Consider the following 14651-nt stretch of genomic DNA (forward strand, 5'->3'; position numbering starts at 1 on the left):
CTAACGAAGTGTTCAAAATGAAATGCTGATAAGAACAGCACTTCCATAGTATTCTACTCAAGCAAAAATCAATAAATCTTTTTTATAATCTTATCTTTATTAGCAAGACTTTCTTTATTAGTTGCTCTAAGCAATAATTACCAGTTTCTGATAACAAGGAACAAACAATTGCTGTGTAAGAAAGAAATGAGTTTACAAATATATATTTTGTTTTTTCTTGAGTAGACTAATATAGAATGCCTTTTCTTATCAGAGTTACATTTTGCAAACATTGTTAGTATTGATGCAAAGCATTTTGTTTTATATGCATCCTTTGCTTGTAAGAAAATTTTAACTTCATTGCTAAAAATCAAAGGGTGCAGATAAATCACTTTCCTTTTTATCAATACTAACGAATATTTCAAAATGAAATGCTGATAAGAACAGCTATTTGTTATTATTCTACTCAAGAAAAAAGCAATAACTCTTTTTTAAAAAGTTTTAATTCTTAGCAAAACATTGTTTATTACTTGCTCTAAGCAATGAATTTACTTTTTATGATAACAATGAACAATCTCTTTCTAAGAAATAAACGATTTCACAAAGATTTATATTTTTTTGCCTTGACTATAGACTATAATATAGAATGCCTTTGATTATCAGCTTTTTATTTTGCAAACATCATTAGTCTTGAAGCAAAGCAATGTTATTAATCTGCATCCTGTTTTTTTCTATAAAATATTAATTATTGCTGATATCAAGTAAACCAAATTGCAAGCTAATAAAACAAAGTTTAGATTTATTTTATCCATTGTAAAGAAATAGCCTTTTTCTTGCGCTCCCCTCTTCTTCTTATATATTATTAATATAATTGATATAATGGTTTTCATTTATTACTTTTACCAAATCTAATTTATTCATAGTTTGATCATATATACAGTGTGTTATAATAGCTACATGGATCCGCTATAGAATGTTCATTATTTCACAATTGCATTGCCACCATCAGTGATATTGTTCTGTTTCTCTGTGTCTATAAATGTATCAGTGTTTTTATTATTCATATATTCTCAGTTTAGCTACACACATGTATCCATGCTTTAAAATGTAATCGATATTAATTGTATATAATAAAGTTTATATTTATTTTATACATTTTAAAGAAATAGCCTTTTTCTTGCGCTCCCCTCTTCTTCTTATATATTAGTCTTGTAATTTATAATAAAATGAAAATAAATAACAAATAGTTTTAAAATACATGTACAGCCTTGTGCAAACACCAAGATAAAAATATATACAATGCCAATAGATTTATTAATAGATTTCAATCTTTAAAAAATAATAATAAAAAAGGCAAATAAAGAGATTGTTATCAAATTCCTTATTGATATCAAATTATAATGAATAATATTGGATATATATATTACATATTATTTATACTTAATCAGTTTCTAGTATATTGCTTAACAATAATAATCAAATTTGCTCGTTGTGGTCTATAGGGGATTCTATGAAAGACGCTATGCTTCTCAGTCCGATATTACAGAACAGAGTGCACTGCTGAATGGCTAAAGTGATTCATTGATATAATGCATCGGAGTGTAGATGGTAGAATTGCGCATGCGCATAGTTCTACAGATCGAGAACGTGCACGCTTAGTTACGCTAACAGCGGTTAGGAGCGCATAACTCATTTACAGAGACAAAGCCGGAAGAATGCGAGGGGGAGGAGGAAGCTGCGAAAAAAGGGTCTGAATAAAGATAAGATTTATTTGAAAGCAATGGTATTATGAAAAAACAAAGTTAGCGACTAGGATGTTGGTCACATTATATGTTAAAAAATGCATTGAACTAAGAAAAACTTTACTTTCACTTTAAGCAAAACTGGGGAATGGGTAATAAAGGGATTTTCTTTTCAATGGAATGGAGAGTCCACAATTCCATACATTCCCGTTGTGAAATTTACAGCTTGGCCAACAGGAGGCAAAACACAGCAGCCAGAGCTTAAGTATCCTGCCACTACCCAGTCATTCTTTGCCTTTAACCCTCTATAACTAGGAGGAAGTGAAGACTGTGCTCTGAAGAAAATGGTCCATTAATGGGTAGCTTCCCTTTTAATATAGTACTGGGGTTAAAGCTGTGTCCATAAAAACCTCTTTAGAAAGAGTATTGGTAGCTGTTGGAAGTCGCAGAGAACTTCTGTCCTCCTCCAACAATCTGTGCCAACACCACACCTGGCAACTAGTGTTACACTGCTTTCCTTCCCTGTTAGAAGTTTGGATTAAGCGGTCAGACCTGGAAGGCTGTGTCTGCATCACAGCAATGAACCTCTGAGGTAAACCCCATTTTTCCCCCTCTTACTAAGGATTTTTCTGAGACAACAGATTAGTGACCAGTTGGGAACCTATTACCTCACAAAGGGAAAGGGGCGATTAATGGATCAAGTGGACACTAATGGGCCTGATTATTTATTTATATATTTATTTATATATTTATTTATATATATATTTATATATATATTTATATATATATTTTTATATATATATATATATATATATATATATATATATATATATATATATATATATATATATATATATATATATATATATATATATATATATAGTGGTGAATTTATTCTCTTATTGAGATAAAAGGTTGTTAAAAGGTGGGGGGGGGGGGTGTATTGTAAGACTGTTTGCCCGATCAAATAACACAAGGATAAGGACCGGGGACCCCACACAGTACATCAGATACTTTCCCTTTTTATTACACTTTAGGGAAAAGCTTTTAGCTCCCGGTCACTTTGACATGCTTTTTTCCTGTTTGGGGCAAATGTTATGGCAGCGCAATCTCACACACTATTACAGTAGCAGAGGGTATCTATTATGTACAAGTCTGTCTTCATATGTCCTAGTCAGACCGCTAGATTTTTTCTACTTTCGAGCTCTCTCAACAGCTCATTACTTGCGCAGGAGTTTTTCCCCACCTTGACATTTTTACATCCACTTCTCGCCACTAGGCTGTGGACTGCGGCATTTTTCGCGTACGCGCCTGAAGGTTTCTAATCTTTCAAGATGAGCGTATGTATGCTTCTAGTCCTTACATATTTTTCAAAATTTTACAAGTGTTTGCCTCAGCTGAGGCTTCTTTTGGGAGAAAGGTTCTTCTAGCGGTGGTGCCTTCAATTTAGGTCCTCATGACTGTTCTCTCTCCCTGTCCATTCTGTGACCTCTCTGACTTGGGTATTGGTTTCCCAACAGTAATGAATGGAAACATGGACTCTCCATGCCAGGAAAGAATATAATTTATCAGGTAAGCATAACATTTTTTTATTTTAATCAAACATTTTTCAAGTAGACTGTCACTTTAAACAAAGCCAGCTTTACTGGAAAGGAAACAAAATCAGTCTGCACCACATAAGCATCTCTAGGGTATTGTACTGTTTCTGTAAAAACAATGGGCAAAAAAAAAAATTCCTCCCCATGTTTCAGTAACAAGACCCTATATATTTTAGGGAATGGGGTCATCTATATGTGTTGGTTGGTGCGATACATGTGAGCTAGTTCAGTATAGCCAGGGGGCAACTTACAGTTTAAGCTCCTCCTGCTTGCGTTTTTTTTCTTCTTGCACCTTTTGTTTGCGCAACAGCTCAGTCTCCTCTTTTTTGCGCAGAGCTTCTTGCTTCAAACGTTCCTTTTCCTGATATGATGCGAGAAAATGATTACATTAAATAGCCTTTATTATCAGTTACACACAAGTGTAAAACCCCAGTGAACCCAACGGTTTAGTATGAAAAGCCAACACCCTTTCAGCACCCAGAAAATATAAACCCAATCTCCACCAACACCAGTGACGGCTGCATAAATCATGTTTCTTACCTCAATCTGATGAGAAATGGGGAGAGAAAAATAAAGTTTACTTAGAACCCCAAAATAATGTTATATTTAAAAAACAAAAAAGCTGTCATGGGACTGACTCAGTAAGGTATTGCACTGTATTCAGTATTTTACTCAACCAGGTTATATTTATCCACAAATTTTATTTGTGTTGGTCTTTTTGCATGGGGGGGTGGGGGTGCAACAAATGTGACTCAAAGACGCTAATCCAGGAATATAAAAAAAAGTTAACAAAAAAAAAAAAAAAAAAAAAGGTAAAATTGTATATCCTGCAACAGGATGATTAATGATGCCGGTCACTCCCTAACCAATACGGATTTACTGAGGATAGGGACATGCCTCTATTTTAAAGCCCAAAAGATACAAAAGAAAATGGCTAGCATCCCATTAACACATAAATAAGGGTCAGTGAAAGCCAAAATAACCTCAAAAAACAGAATTTATGCTTACCTGATAAATTACTCTCTTGTGGTGTATCCAGTCCACGGATTCATCCTTTACTTGTGGGATATTCTCCTTCCTAACAGGAAGTGGCAAAGAGAGCACACCGCAGAACTGTCCATATAGTTCCCCCTCTAGCTCCACCCCCCAGTCATTCGACCGGAGGTTAGGAAGAAAAAGGAGAAACCATAGGGTGCAGTGGTGACTGTAGTTTAGACTAAAAATCTACCCGACTAAGAGCCAGGGCGGGCCGTGGACTGGATACACCACAAGAGAAAGTAATTTATCAGGTAAGAATAAATTCTGTTTTCTCTTGTAAGGTGTATCCAGTCCATGAATTCATCCTTTACTTGTAGGATACCAATTCCAAAGCTTTAGGACACGGATGAAGTGAGTGAACAAGACAGGAACCTTAAAACGGAAGGCACCACTGCTTGTAAAACCTCTCTCCCTAAAAATAGCCTCCAAAGAAGCAAAAGTATCGAAATTGTAAAATTTGGAAAAAGTATGCAGCGAAGACCAAGTCGCTGCCTTACAAATCTGTTCAACAGAAGCCTCATTTTTAAAAGCCCATGTGGAAGCCACTGCTCTGGTAGAATGAGCAGCAATTGTTTCAGGAGGCTGCTGGCCAGCAGTCTCATAGGCCAGACGGATAATGCTTTTCAGCCAAAAGGAAAGAGGTAGCAGTCACCTTCTGACCTCTCCTCTTACCAGAATAGATGACAATGAAGTTGTTTGTCTGAAATCCTTAGTTGCTTGTAAATAGAACTTTAAAGCACGAACCACATCAAGATTGTGTAACAGACGTTCCTTCTTCGAAGGAGGATTAGGACACTGAGAAGGAACAACAATTTCCTGATTAATATTCTTATTAGACACAACCTGAGTAAGAAAACCGGGTTTGGTACGCAAAACTACCTTATCTGCGTGGACCACCAAATAAGGTGAGTCACAATGCAAAGCAGATAACTCTGAAACTCTTTGAGCAGAAGAGATAGCTACCAGAAACAAAACTTTCCAAGATAAAAGTTTAATATCTATGGAATGTAAGGGTTCAAACGGAACCCCTTGCAGAACTGAAAGAACTAAATTCAGACTCCATGGCGGAGCCACAGGTTTATAGACCGGCTTGATTCTGACTAAAGCCTGACTAAATGCTTGAACGTCCGATACCTCTGCCAGACGTTTGTGTAAAAGGACAAAGCAGATATCTGTCCTTTTAAGGAACTAGATGATAATCCTTTCTCCAATCCTTCTTGGAGAAAGGACAATATCCTGGGAATCCTAAACTTACTCCATGAGTAACCCTTGGATTCGCACCAACAAAGATATTTTTGCCAAATCTTATGGTAGATTTTCCTGGTGACAGGCTTTCTAGCCTGAATCAGGGTATCGATAACAGACTCAGAGAAACCACGCCTAGATAGAATTAGGTGTTCAATCTCCAAGCAGTCAGACTCAGAGAAATTAGATTTGGATGTTTGAAAGGACCTTGAAGTAGAAGGTCCTGCCTCATTTGCAGAGTCCAAGGTGGAACGGATGACATGTCCACTAGGTCTGCATACCAAGTCCTGCGTGGCTACGCAGGCGCTATTAGAATCACCGACGCCCTCTCCTGCTTGATCCTGGCAACCAGATGAGGAAGGAGAGGAAACACATAGGCCAGATTGAACGACCAAGGCGCTGCTAAAGCATCTATCAACAGCGCCTGGGGATCCCGGGACCTGGACCCGTAAAGAGGAAGTTTGGCATTCTGACGGGACGCCATCAGATCCAATTCTGGAGTGCCCCATAGCTGAGCAAATACCTCAGGGTGGCGTTCCCACTCCCCCGGATGAAAAGTCTGACTTAGAAAATCCGCTTCCCAGTTGTCTACTCCTGGGATGTGAATTGCTGAGAGGTGGCAAGAGTGATCCTCCGCCCACCTGATTATTTTGGTAACTTCCATCATTGCTAGGGAACTCCTTGTTCCCCCCCTTGATGGTTGATGTAAGCTACAGTCGTGATGTTGTCCGACTGAAATCTGATGAATTTGGCCGCAGCTAGCTGAGGCCATGCCTGAAGAGCGTTGAATATCGCCCTCAGTTCCAGAATGTTTATCGGGAGAAGAGCTTCTTCCCGAGACCATAAGCCCTGAGCTTTCAGGGAGTCCCAGACTGCACCCCAGCCCAACAGACTGGCGTCGGTCGTTACGATGATCCACTCTGGTCTGCGGAAACACATTCCCTGAGCCAGGTGATCCTGAGACAACCACCAGAGAAGAGAATCTCTGGTCCCCTGGTCCAACTGTATTAGTAGTTAAAAGTTAACATTCTGACCTCCGCCAGAAATATTTTCATTTCTACCGAGTCTATTAGTGATCCTAGGAAGGGAACTCTTGTGAGGGGGGAGAGAGAACTGATGTTCACCTTCCACCCGTGAGACCTCAGAAAGGCCACTACAATTTCCGTGTGAGACTTGGCTCTTTGGAAAGTCGACGCCTGAATTAATATGTCTAGATAAAGCGCCACTGCTATGCCCCGCGGCCTTAGCACCGCCAGGAGGGACCCTAGCACCTTTGTGAAAATTCTGGGAGCAGTGGCCAACCCGAAAGGGAGAGCCACAAACTGATAATGCTTGTCCAGAAAAGCGAACCTGAGAAACTGGTGATGATCTTTGTGGATAGGAGTGTGTAAATACGCATCCTTTAGATCCATGTTAGTCATATATTGACCCTCCTGGATCAAAGGTAAGATTGTCCGAATGGTCTCCATCTTGAATGATGGGACTCTGAGGAATTTGTTTAGAATTTTGAGATCCAGGATCGGTCTGAAAGTTCCTTCTTTTTTGGGAACCACAAACAGGTTTGAGTAAAACCCCAGCCCTTGTTCCGCAATTGGAACTGGGTGGATCACTCCCATTGTATGTAGGTCTTCTACACAGCGTAAGAACACCTCTTTCTTTGTCGTGTCTGTAGATAGACGAGAAATATGGAACCTTCCCCTTGGAGGAGAGTCCTTGAATTCTAGAAGATATCCCTGGGATACAATCTCTAAGGCCCAGGGATCGTGTACGTCTCTTGTCCAGGCCTGAGCGAGGAGAGAGAGTCTGCCCCCTACTAGATCCGGTCCCGGATCGGGGGCTACCCCTTCATGCTGTCTTGGGGGCAGCTGCAGGCTTCTTGGCCTGTTTACCCTTGTTCCAGCCCTGGTAAGGTTTCCAGGCTGCCCTGGGTTGTGAAGTGTTACCCTCTTGCTTCGCAGCAGGGGAGGATGAAGCGAGACCGCTCCTGAAATTTCGAAAGGAACGAAAATTATTTTGTTTGTTCTTTGTCTTAAAGGATTTGTCCTGAGGGAGAGCATGGCCTTTTCCCCCAGTGATTTCTGAGATAATCTCTTTCAATTCAGGCCCGAAAAGGGTCTTTCCTTTGTTCAGCAGTTTGGATTTTGACGACACATCGGCCGATCAAGACTTGAGCCATAGCGCCCTGCGCGCCAGAATGGCAAAACCTGAATTCTTTGCCGCTAACTTAGCTAGTTGGAAAGCGGCATCTGTCATAAGAATTAGCGAGCTTAAGAGCCTTAATTCGGTCCATAATATCCTCATATGAGGTCTCCGTCTGGAGCGCATCTTCCAGCGCCTCGAACCAGAAAGCAGCTGCAGTAGTTACAGGAACAATGCACGCTATAGGTTGAAGAAAACCTTGTTGAACAAAAATTTTCTTAAGTAAACCCTCTAATTTTTTATCCATAGGGTCTTTAAAAGCACAACTGTCCTCAATTGGTACGGTTGTGCGTTTAGCAAGTGATGAAACAGCCCCCTCCACCTTAAGTCCCGCGTGGTGTCAGATATGGGGAACATTTTCTTAAAAACAGGAGGGGGAACAAACGGAATACCTGGTTTATCCCACTCCCTAGTTACTATATCCGCAATCCTCTTAGGGACCGAGAACACATCAGTGTAAACAGGAACTTCTAGGTACTTGTCCATTTTACACAATTTCTCTGGGACCACCAAAGGGTCACAGTCATCCAGAGTAACTAATACCTCCTTGAGTAATAAGCGGAGGTGTTCTAGTTTAAATTTAAAGGACAACGTATCTGAGTCTGTCTGAGGAGCAACCTTTCCCGAATCGGAAACTACTCCCTCAGACAGCACATCCCTCGCCCCCATTTCAGAGCGTTGTGAGTGTATATCTGATACGGCTACTGAAGTGTCAGAATGCTCATAATCTGTTCTTAAAACAGAGCTATCACGCTTGGCAGGTAACACGGGCAGCTTAGATAAAAATACTGAGAGGGTATTATCCATAACTGCTGCCAAATCTTGTAAGGTAAAAGTTAGACACGCTAGAGGTGCTAAGCGTCGCTTGAGCGGGCGTAACTGGTTATGACACTTGGGGGACAGGTCAACGGGCTAACCTCATTACCTTCTGTCTGAGAATCATCTTGGGCCACATTTTTAAGTGCAACAATATGGTCTTTAAAATTTATAGACATATCAGTACACGTGGGACACATTTTGAGAGGGGGTTCCACCATGGCTTCTAAGCACATTGAACAAGAATTTTCCTTGGTGACAAACATGTTTAAACAGACTAATAGTAAGACAAACAGGCTTAGAAATCACATTAATCAAGCAAAAACACACTTTGCAAAAAAAGTTACTGTGCCTTTAAGAAAAAAAAAGGCACACAATTTTCCAAAACCGTGAAAAAAGCACCAAACTTTCTGAAATTTTCACAGTATGTACCTAAAGCATTGGTAAGTTTGCACAGCTAGCAAAAAATAAATAAATCGATTAACCCCTTAATGCCCAAACCGGATCAATAGTAAGCTAACAGACCGGTTAAAACAAATTTAGCACCTTGCCACAGCTCTGCTGTGGCCCTACCTTCCCTTAGGAGTCTGATTTATGGGGAAAAAGCTTCTTATGGGTCCTCAAATTGTAGCAGGAGCCACCATGTGAACACAGCCTGAAGATCTAGTCCATCTAACTGCACATCTGAGGCGCAAAATGTGCCCCTCCCACCTTACTCTGGTGCTGTGAGGCCTAAAGAAACACTCCTAGGAGTTATAATACTAGCCATGTGGGTAACAACCCCTGAAAGTGTCTCAAAAATGATGTGTATAAGTAAAAACCGTTTGCCATAAAAAAAAAAACATAATTTATGCTTACCTGATAAATTCCTTTCTTCTGTTGTGTGATCAGTCCACGGGTCATCATTACTTCTGGGATATAACTCCTCCCCAACAGGAAATGCAAGAGGATTCACCCAGCAGAGCTGCATATAGCTCCTCCCCTCTACGTCAGTCCCAGTCATTCGACCAAGAAACAACGAGAAAGGAGTAACCAAGGGTGAAGTGGTGACTGGAGTATAATTTAAAAGATATTTACCTGCCTTAAAACAGGGCGGGCCGTGGACTGATCACACAACAGAAGAAAGGAATTTATCAGGTAAGCATAAATTATGTTTTCTTCTGTTATGTGTGATCAGTCCACGGGTCATCATTACTTCTGGGATACCAATACCAAAGCAAAAGTACACGGATGACGGGAGGGATAGGCAGGCTCATTATACAGAAGGAACCACTGCCTGAAGAACCTTTCTCCCAAAAATAGCCTCCGAAGAAGCAAAAGTGTCAAATTTGTAAAATTTGGAAAAAGTATGAAGCGAAGACCAAGTTGCAGCCTTGCAAATCTGTTCAACAGAGGCCTCATTCTTAAAGGCCCAAGTGGAAGCCACAGCTCTAGTGGAGTGAGCTGTAATTCTTTCAGGAGGCTGCTGTCCAGCAGTCTCATAGGCTAAACGTATTATGCTACGAAGCCAAAAAGAGAGAGAGGTAGCAGAAGCTTTTTGACCTCTCCTCTGTCCAGAGTAAACGACAAACAAGGAAGAAGTTTGGCGAAAATCTTTAGTTGCCTGCAAGTAGAACTTGAGGGCACGAACTACATCCAGATTGTGTAAAAGACGTTCCTTCTTTGAAGAAGGATTTGGACACAAGGATGGGACAACAATCTCTTGATTGATGTTCCTGTTAGTGACTACCTTAGGTAAGAACCCAGGTTTAGTACGCAGAACTACCTTGTCTGAGTGAAAAATCAGATAAGGGGAATCACAATGTAAGGCTGATAACTCAGAGACTCTTCGAGCCGAGGAAATAGCCATTAAAAACAGAACTTTCCAAGATAACATTTTTATATCAATGGAATGAAGGGGTTCAAACGGAACACCCTGTAAAACGTTAAGAACTAAGTTTAAACTCCATGGTGGAGCAACAGCTTTAAACACAGGCTTGATCCTAGCTAAAGCCTGACAAAAGGACTGGACGTCTGGATTTTCTGACAGACGTCTGTGTAACAAGATGGACAGAGCTGAAATCTGTCCCTTTAATGAACTAGCTGATAAACCCTTTTCTAAACCTTCTTGTAGAAAAGACAATATCCTAGCGATCCTAACCTTACTCCAGGAGTAACCTTTGGATTCGCACCAGTATAGGTATTTCCGCCATATTTTATGGTAAATCCTTCTGGTAACAGGCTTCCTAGCCTGAATCAGGGTATCAATAACCGACTCAGAAAAACCACGTTTTGATAAAATCAAGCGTTCAATTTCCAAGCAGTCAGCTTCAGAGAAGTTAGATTTTGATGTTTGAATGGACCCTGTATCAGAAGGTCCTGTCTCAGAGGTAGAGACCAAGGCGGACAGGATGACATGTCCACTAGATCTGCATACCAAGTCCTGCGTGGCCAAGCAGGTGCTATTAGAATTACTGATGCTCTCTCCTGTTTGATTTTGGCAATCAATCGAGGAAGCAGCGGGAAGGGTGGAAACACATAAGCCATCCTGAAGTTCCAAGGTGCTGTCAAAGCATCTATCAGAACTGCTCCCGGATCCCTGGATCTGGACCCGTAGCGAGGAAGTTTGGCGTTCTGGCGAGACGCCATGAGATCTATCTCTGGTTTGCCCCAACGTCGAAGTATTTGGGCAAAGACCTCCGGATGAAGTTCCCACTCCCCCGGATGAAGAGTCTGGCGACTCAAGAAATCCGCCTCCCAGTTCTCCACTCCCGGGATGTGGATTGCTGACAGGTGGCAAGAGTGAGACTCTGCCCAGCGAATTATCTTTGATACTTCCATCATTGCTAGGGAGCTTCTTGTCCCTCCCTGATGGTTGATGTAAGCTACAGTCGTGATGTTGTCCGACTGAAACCTGATGAACCCCCGAGTTATTAACTGGGGCCAAGCCAGAAGGGCATTGAGAACTGCTCTCAATTCCAGAATGTTTATTGGAAGGAGACTCTCCTCCTGATTCCATAGTCCCTGAGCCTTCAGAGAATTCCAGACAGCGCCCCAACCTAGTAGGCTGGCGTCTGTTGTTACAATTGTCCAGTCTGGCCTGCTGAATGGCATTCCCCTGGACAGGTGTGGCCGATGAAGCCACCATAGAAGAGAATTTCTGGTCTCTTGATTCAGATTCAGAGTAGGGGACAAATCTGAGTAATCCCCATTCCACTGACTTAGCATGCATAGTTGCAGCGGTCTGAGGTGTAGGCGTGCAAAAGGTACTATGTCCATTGCCGCTACCATTAAGCCGATCACCTCCATGCATTGAGCTACTGACGGGTGTTGAATGGAATGAAGGACGCGGCATGCATTTTGAAGTTTTGTTAACCTGTCTTCTGTCAGGTAAATCTTCATTTCTACAGAATCTATAAGAGTCCCCAAGAATGGAACTCTTGTGAGAGGAAAGAGAGAACTCTTCTTTTCGTTCACTTTCCATCCATGCGACCTTAGAAATGCCAGAACTAACTCTGTATGAGACTTGGCAGTTTGAAAGCTTGAAGCTTGTATTAGAATGTCGTCTAGGTACGGAGCTACCGAAATCCCTCGCGGTCTTAGTACCGCTAGAAGGGCACCCAGAACCTTTGTGAAGATTCTTGGAGCCGTAGCCAATCCGAATGGAAGAGCTACAAACTGGTAGTGCCTGTCTAAGAAGGCAAACCTTAGATACCGGTGATGATCTTTGTGGATCGGTATGTGAAGGTAAGCATCCTTTAAATCCACTGTGGTCATGAACTGACCCTCTTGGATCATGGGTAAAATAGTCCGAATAGTTTCCATTTTGAACGATGGAACTCTTAGGAATTTGTTTAGAGTCTTTAAATCTAAGATTGGCCTGAAAGTTCCCTCTTTTTTGGGAACCACAAACAGGTTTGAGTAGAACCCTTGTCCTTGTTCCGACCACGGAACCGGATGGATCACTCCCATTGTTAACAGATCTTGTACGCAGCGTAGAAACGCTTCTTTCTTTATCTGGTTTGTTGACAACCTTGACAGATGAAATCTCCCTCTTGGGGGAGATAATTTGAAGTCTAGAAGGTATCCCTGAGATATGATCTCTAGTGCCCAGGGATCCTGAACATCTCTTGCCCAGGCCTGGGCGAAGAGAGAGAGTCTGCCCCCTACTAGATCCGGTCCCGGATCGGGGGCTCTCGGTTCATGCTGTCTTTGGGGCAGCAGCAGGTTTCCTGGCCTGCTTGCTTTTGTTCCAGGACTGGTTAGGCTTCCAGCCTTGCCTGTAACGAGCAACAGCTCCTTCCTGTTTTGGTGCAGTGGAGGTTGATGCTGCTCCTGTTTTGAAATTCCGAAAGGGACGAAAATTAGACTGTCTAGCCTTAGCTTTGGCCTTGTCTTGAGGTAGGGCGTGGCCCTTACCTCCCGTAATGTCAGCGATAATTTCTTTCAAACCGGGCCCGAATAAGGACTGCCCCTTGAAAGGTATATTAAGTAATTTGGACTTAGAAGTAACATCAGCTGACCAGGATTTTAGCCACAGTGCCCTGCGTGCCTGTATGGCGAATCCTGAGTTCTTAGCCGTAAGTTTGGTTAAATGTACTACGGCCTCCGAAATGAAAGAATTAGCTAGTTTAAGGACTCTAAGCCTGTCCGTAATGTCGTCTAGCGTAGAGGAACTAAGGTTCTCTTCCAGCGACTCAATCCAAAATGCTGCCGCAGCCGTAATCGGCGCGATACATGCAAGGGGTTGTAATATAAAACCTTGTTGAACAAACATTTTCTTAAGGTAACCCTCTAATTTTTTATCCATTGGATCTGAGAAAGCACAGCTATCCTCCACCGGGATAGTGGTACGCTTAGCTAAAGTAGAAACTGCTCCCTCCACCTTGGGGACCGTTTGCCATAAGTCCCGAGTGGTGGCGTCTATTGGAAACATCTTTCTAAATATTGGAGGGGGTGAGAACGGCACACCGGGTCTATCCCACTCCTTAGTAACAATTTCAGTTAGTCTCTTAGGTATAGGAAAAACGTCAGTACTCGCCGGTACCGCAAAGTATTTATCCAACCTACACAGTTTCTCTGGTATTGCAACAGTGTTACAATCGTTGAGAGCTGCTAAGACCTCCCCTAGTAGTACACGGAGGTTCTCCAATTTAAATTTAAAATTTGAAATATCTGAGTCCAATCTGTTTGGATCAGAACCGTCACCCACAGAATGAAGCTCTCCGTCCTCATGCTCTGCGAGCTGTGACGCAGTATCAGACATGGCCCTAGCATTGTCAGCGCACTCTGTTCTCACCCCAGAGTGATCACGCTTGCCTCTTAGTTCAGGTAATTTAGACAAAACTTCAGTCATAACAGTAGCCATATCTTGTAATGTTATCTGTAATGGCCGCCCAGATGTACTAGGCGCCAAAATATCACGCACCTCCCGGGCGGGAGATGCAGGTACTGTCGCGTGAGGCGAGTTAGTCGGCATAACTCTCCCCTCGCTGTTTGGTGAAATTTGTTCACATTGTACAGATTGACTTTTATTTAAAGTAGCATCAATACAGTTAGTACATAAATTTCTATTGGGCTCCACCTTGGCATTGGAACAAATGACACAGATATCTTCCTCTGAGTCAGACATGTTTAACACACTAGCAAAAAACTTACAACTTGGTTATAATCTTTTTTAGCAAAAAACGTACTGTGCCTCAAAGAGGTACTAACGATTAAATGACAGTTGAAATAATGAACTGAAAAACAGTTATTGCATCAAATTTTAAAACAACACAACTTTTAGCAAAGGTTTGTTCCCATTAGTAAAAAACAACACTAATTAAATTTGTACATAAGAAAACAAAACAACGTTTTTTATACACAGTCACTATAAGAATTCTCACAGCTCTGCTGAGAGAATTTACCTCCCTTCAAAGAAGTTTGAAGACCCCTGAGATCTGTCAGAAATGAACCGGATCATGCAGGACATATAAAAGTAGCTGACTGGAATTTTTTGATGCGTAGCAAAGAGCGCCAAAAACGGCCCCTCCCTCTCCCACACAGCAGTGAA

At 41.7% G+C, this 14651-nt stretch overlaps 1 protein-coding gene across 3 annotated transcripts in view; it reads right to left on the reverse strand.

The window, feature by feature from the left end:
* INCENP (inner centromere protein) overlaps positions 1–14651 on the reverse strand; it is a 133551-nt gene that overhangs the window by 60471 nt on the left and 58429 nt on the right. For all 3 annotated transcript variants that reach the window (XM_053720460.1, XM_053720457.1, XM_053720458.1), the window contains exon 11: positions 3571–3680. In XM_053720460.1, coding sequence (XP_053576435.1) covers positions 3571–3680 — 110 coding nt within the window. The remainder of the gene's footprint in view (positions 1–3570; positions 3681–14651) is intronic.

Source organism: Bombina bombina, chromosome 7 (genome assembly GCF_027579735.1).
Source record: "Bombina bombina isolate aBomBom1 chromosome 7, aBomBom1.pri, whole genome shotgun sequence".
Lineage (NCBI taxonomy): Eukaryota > Metazoa > Chordata > Amphibia > Anura > Bombinatoridae > Bombina > Bombina bombina.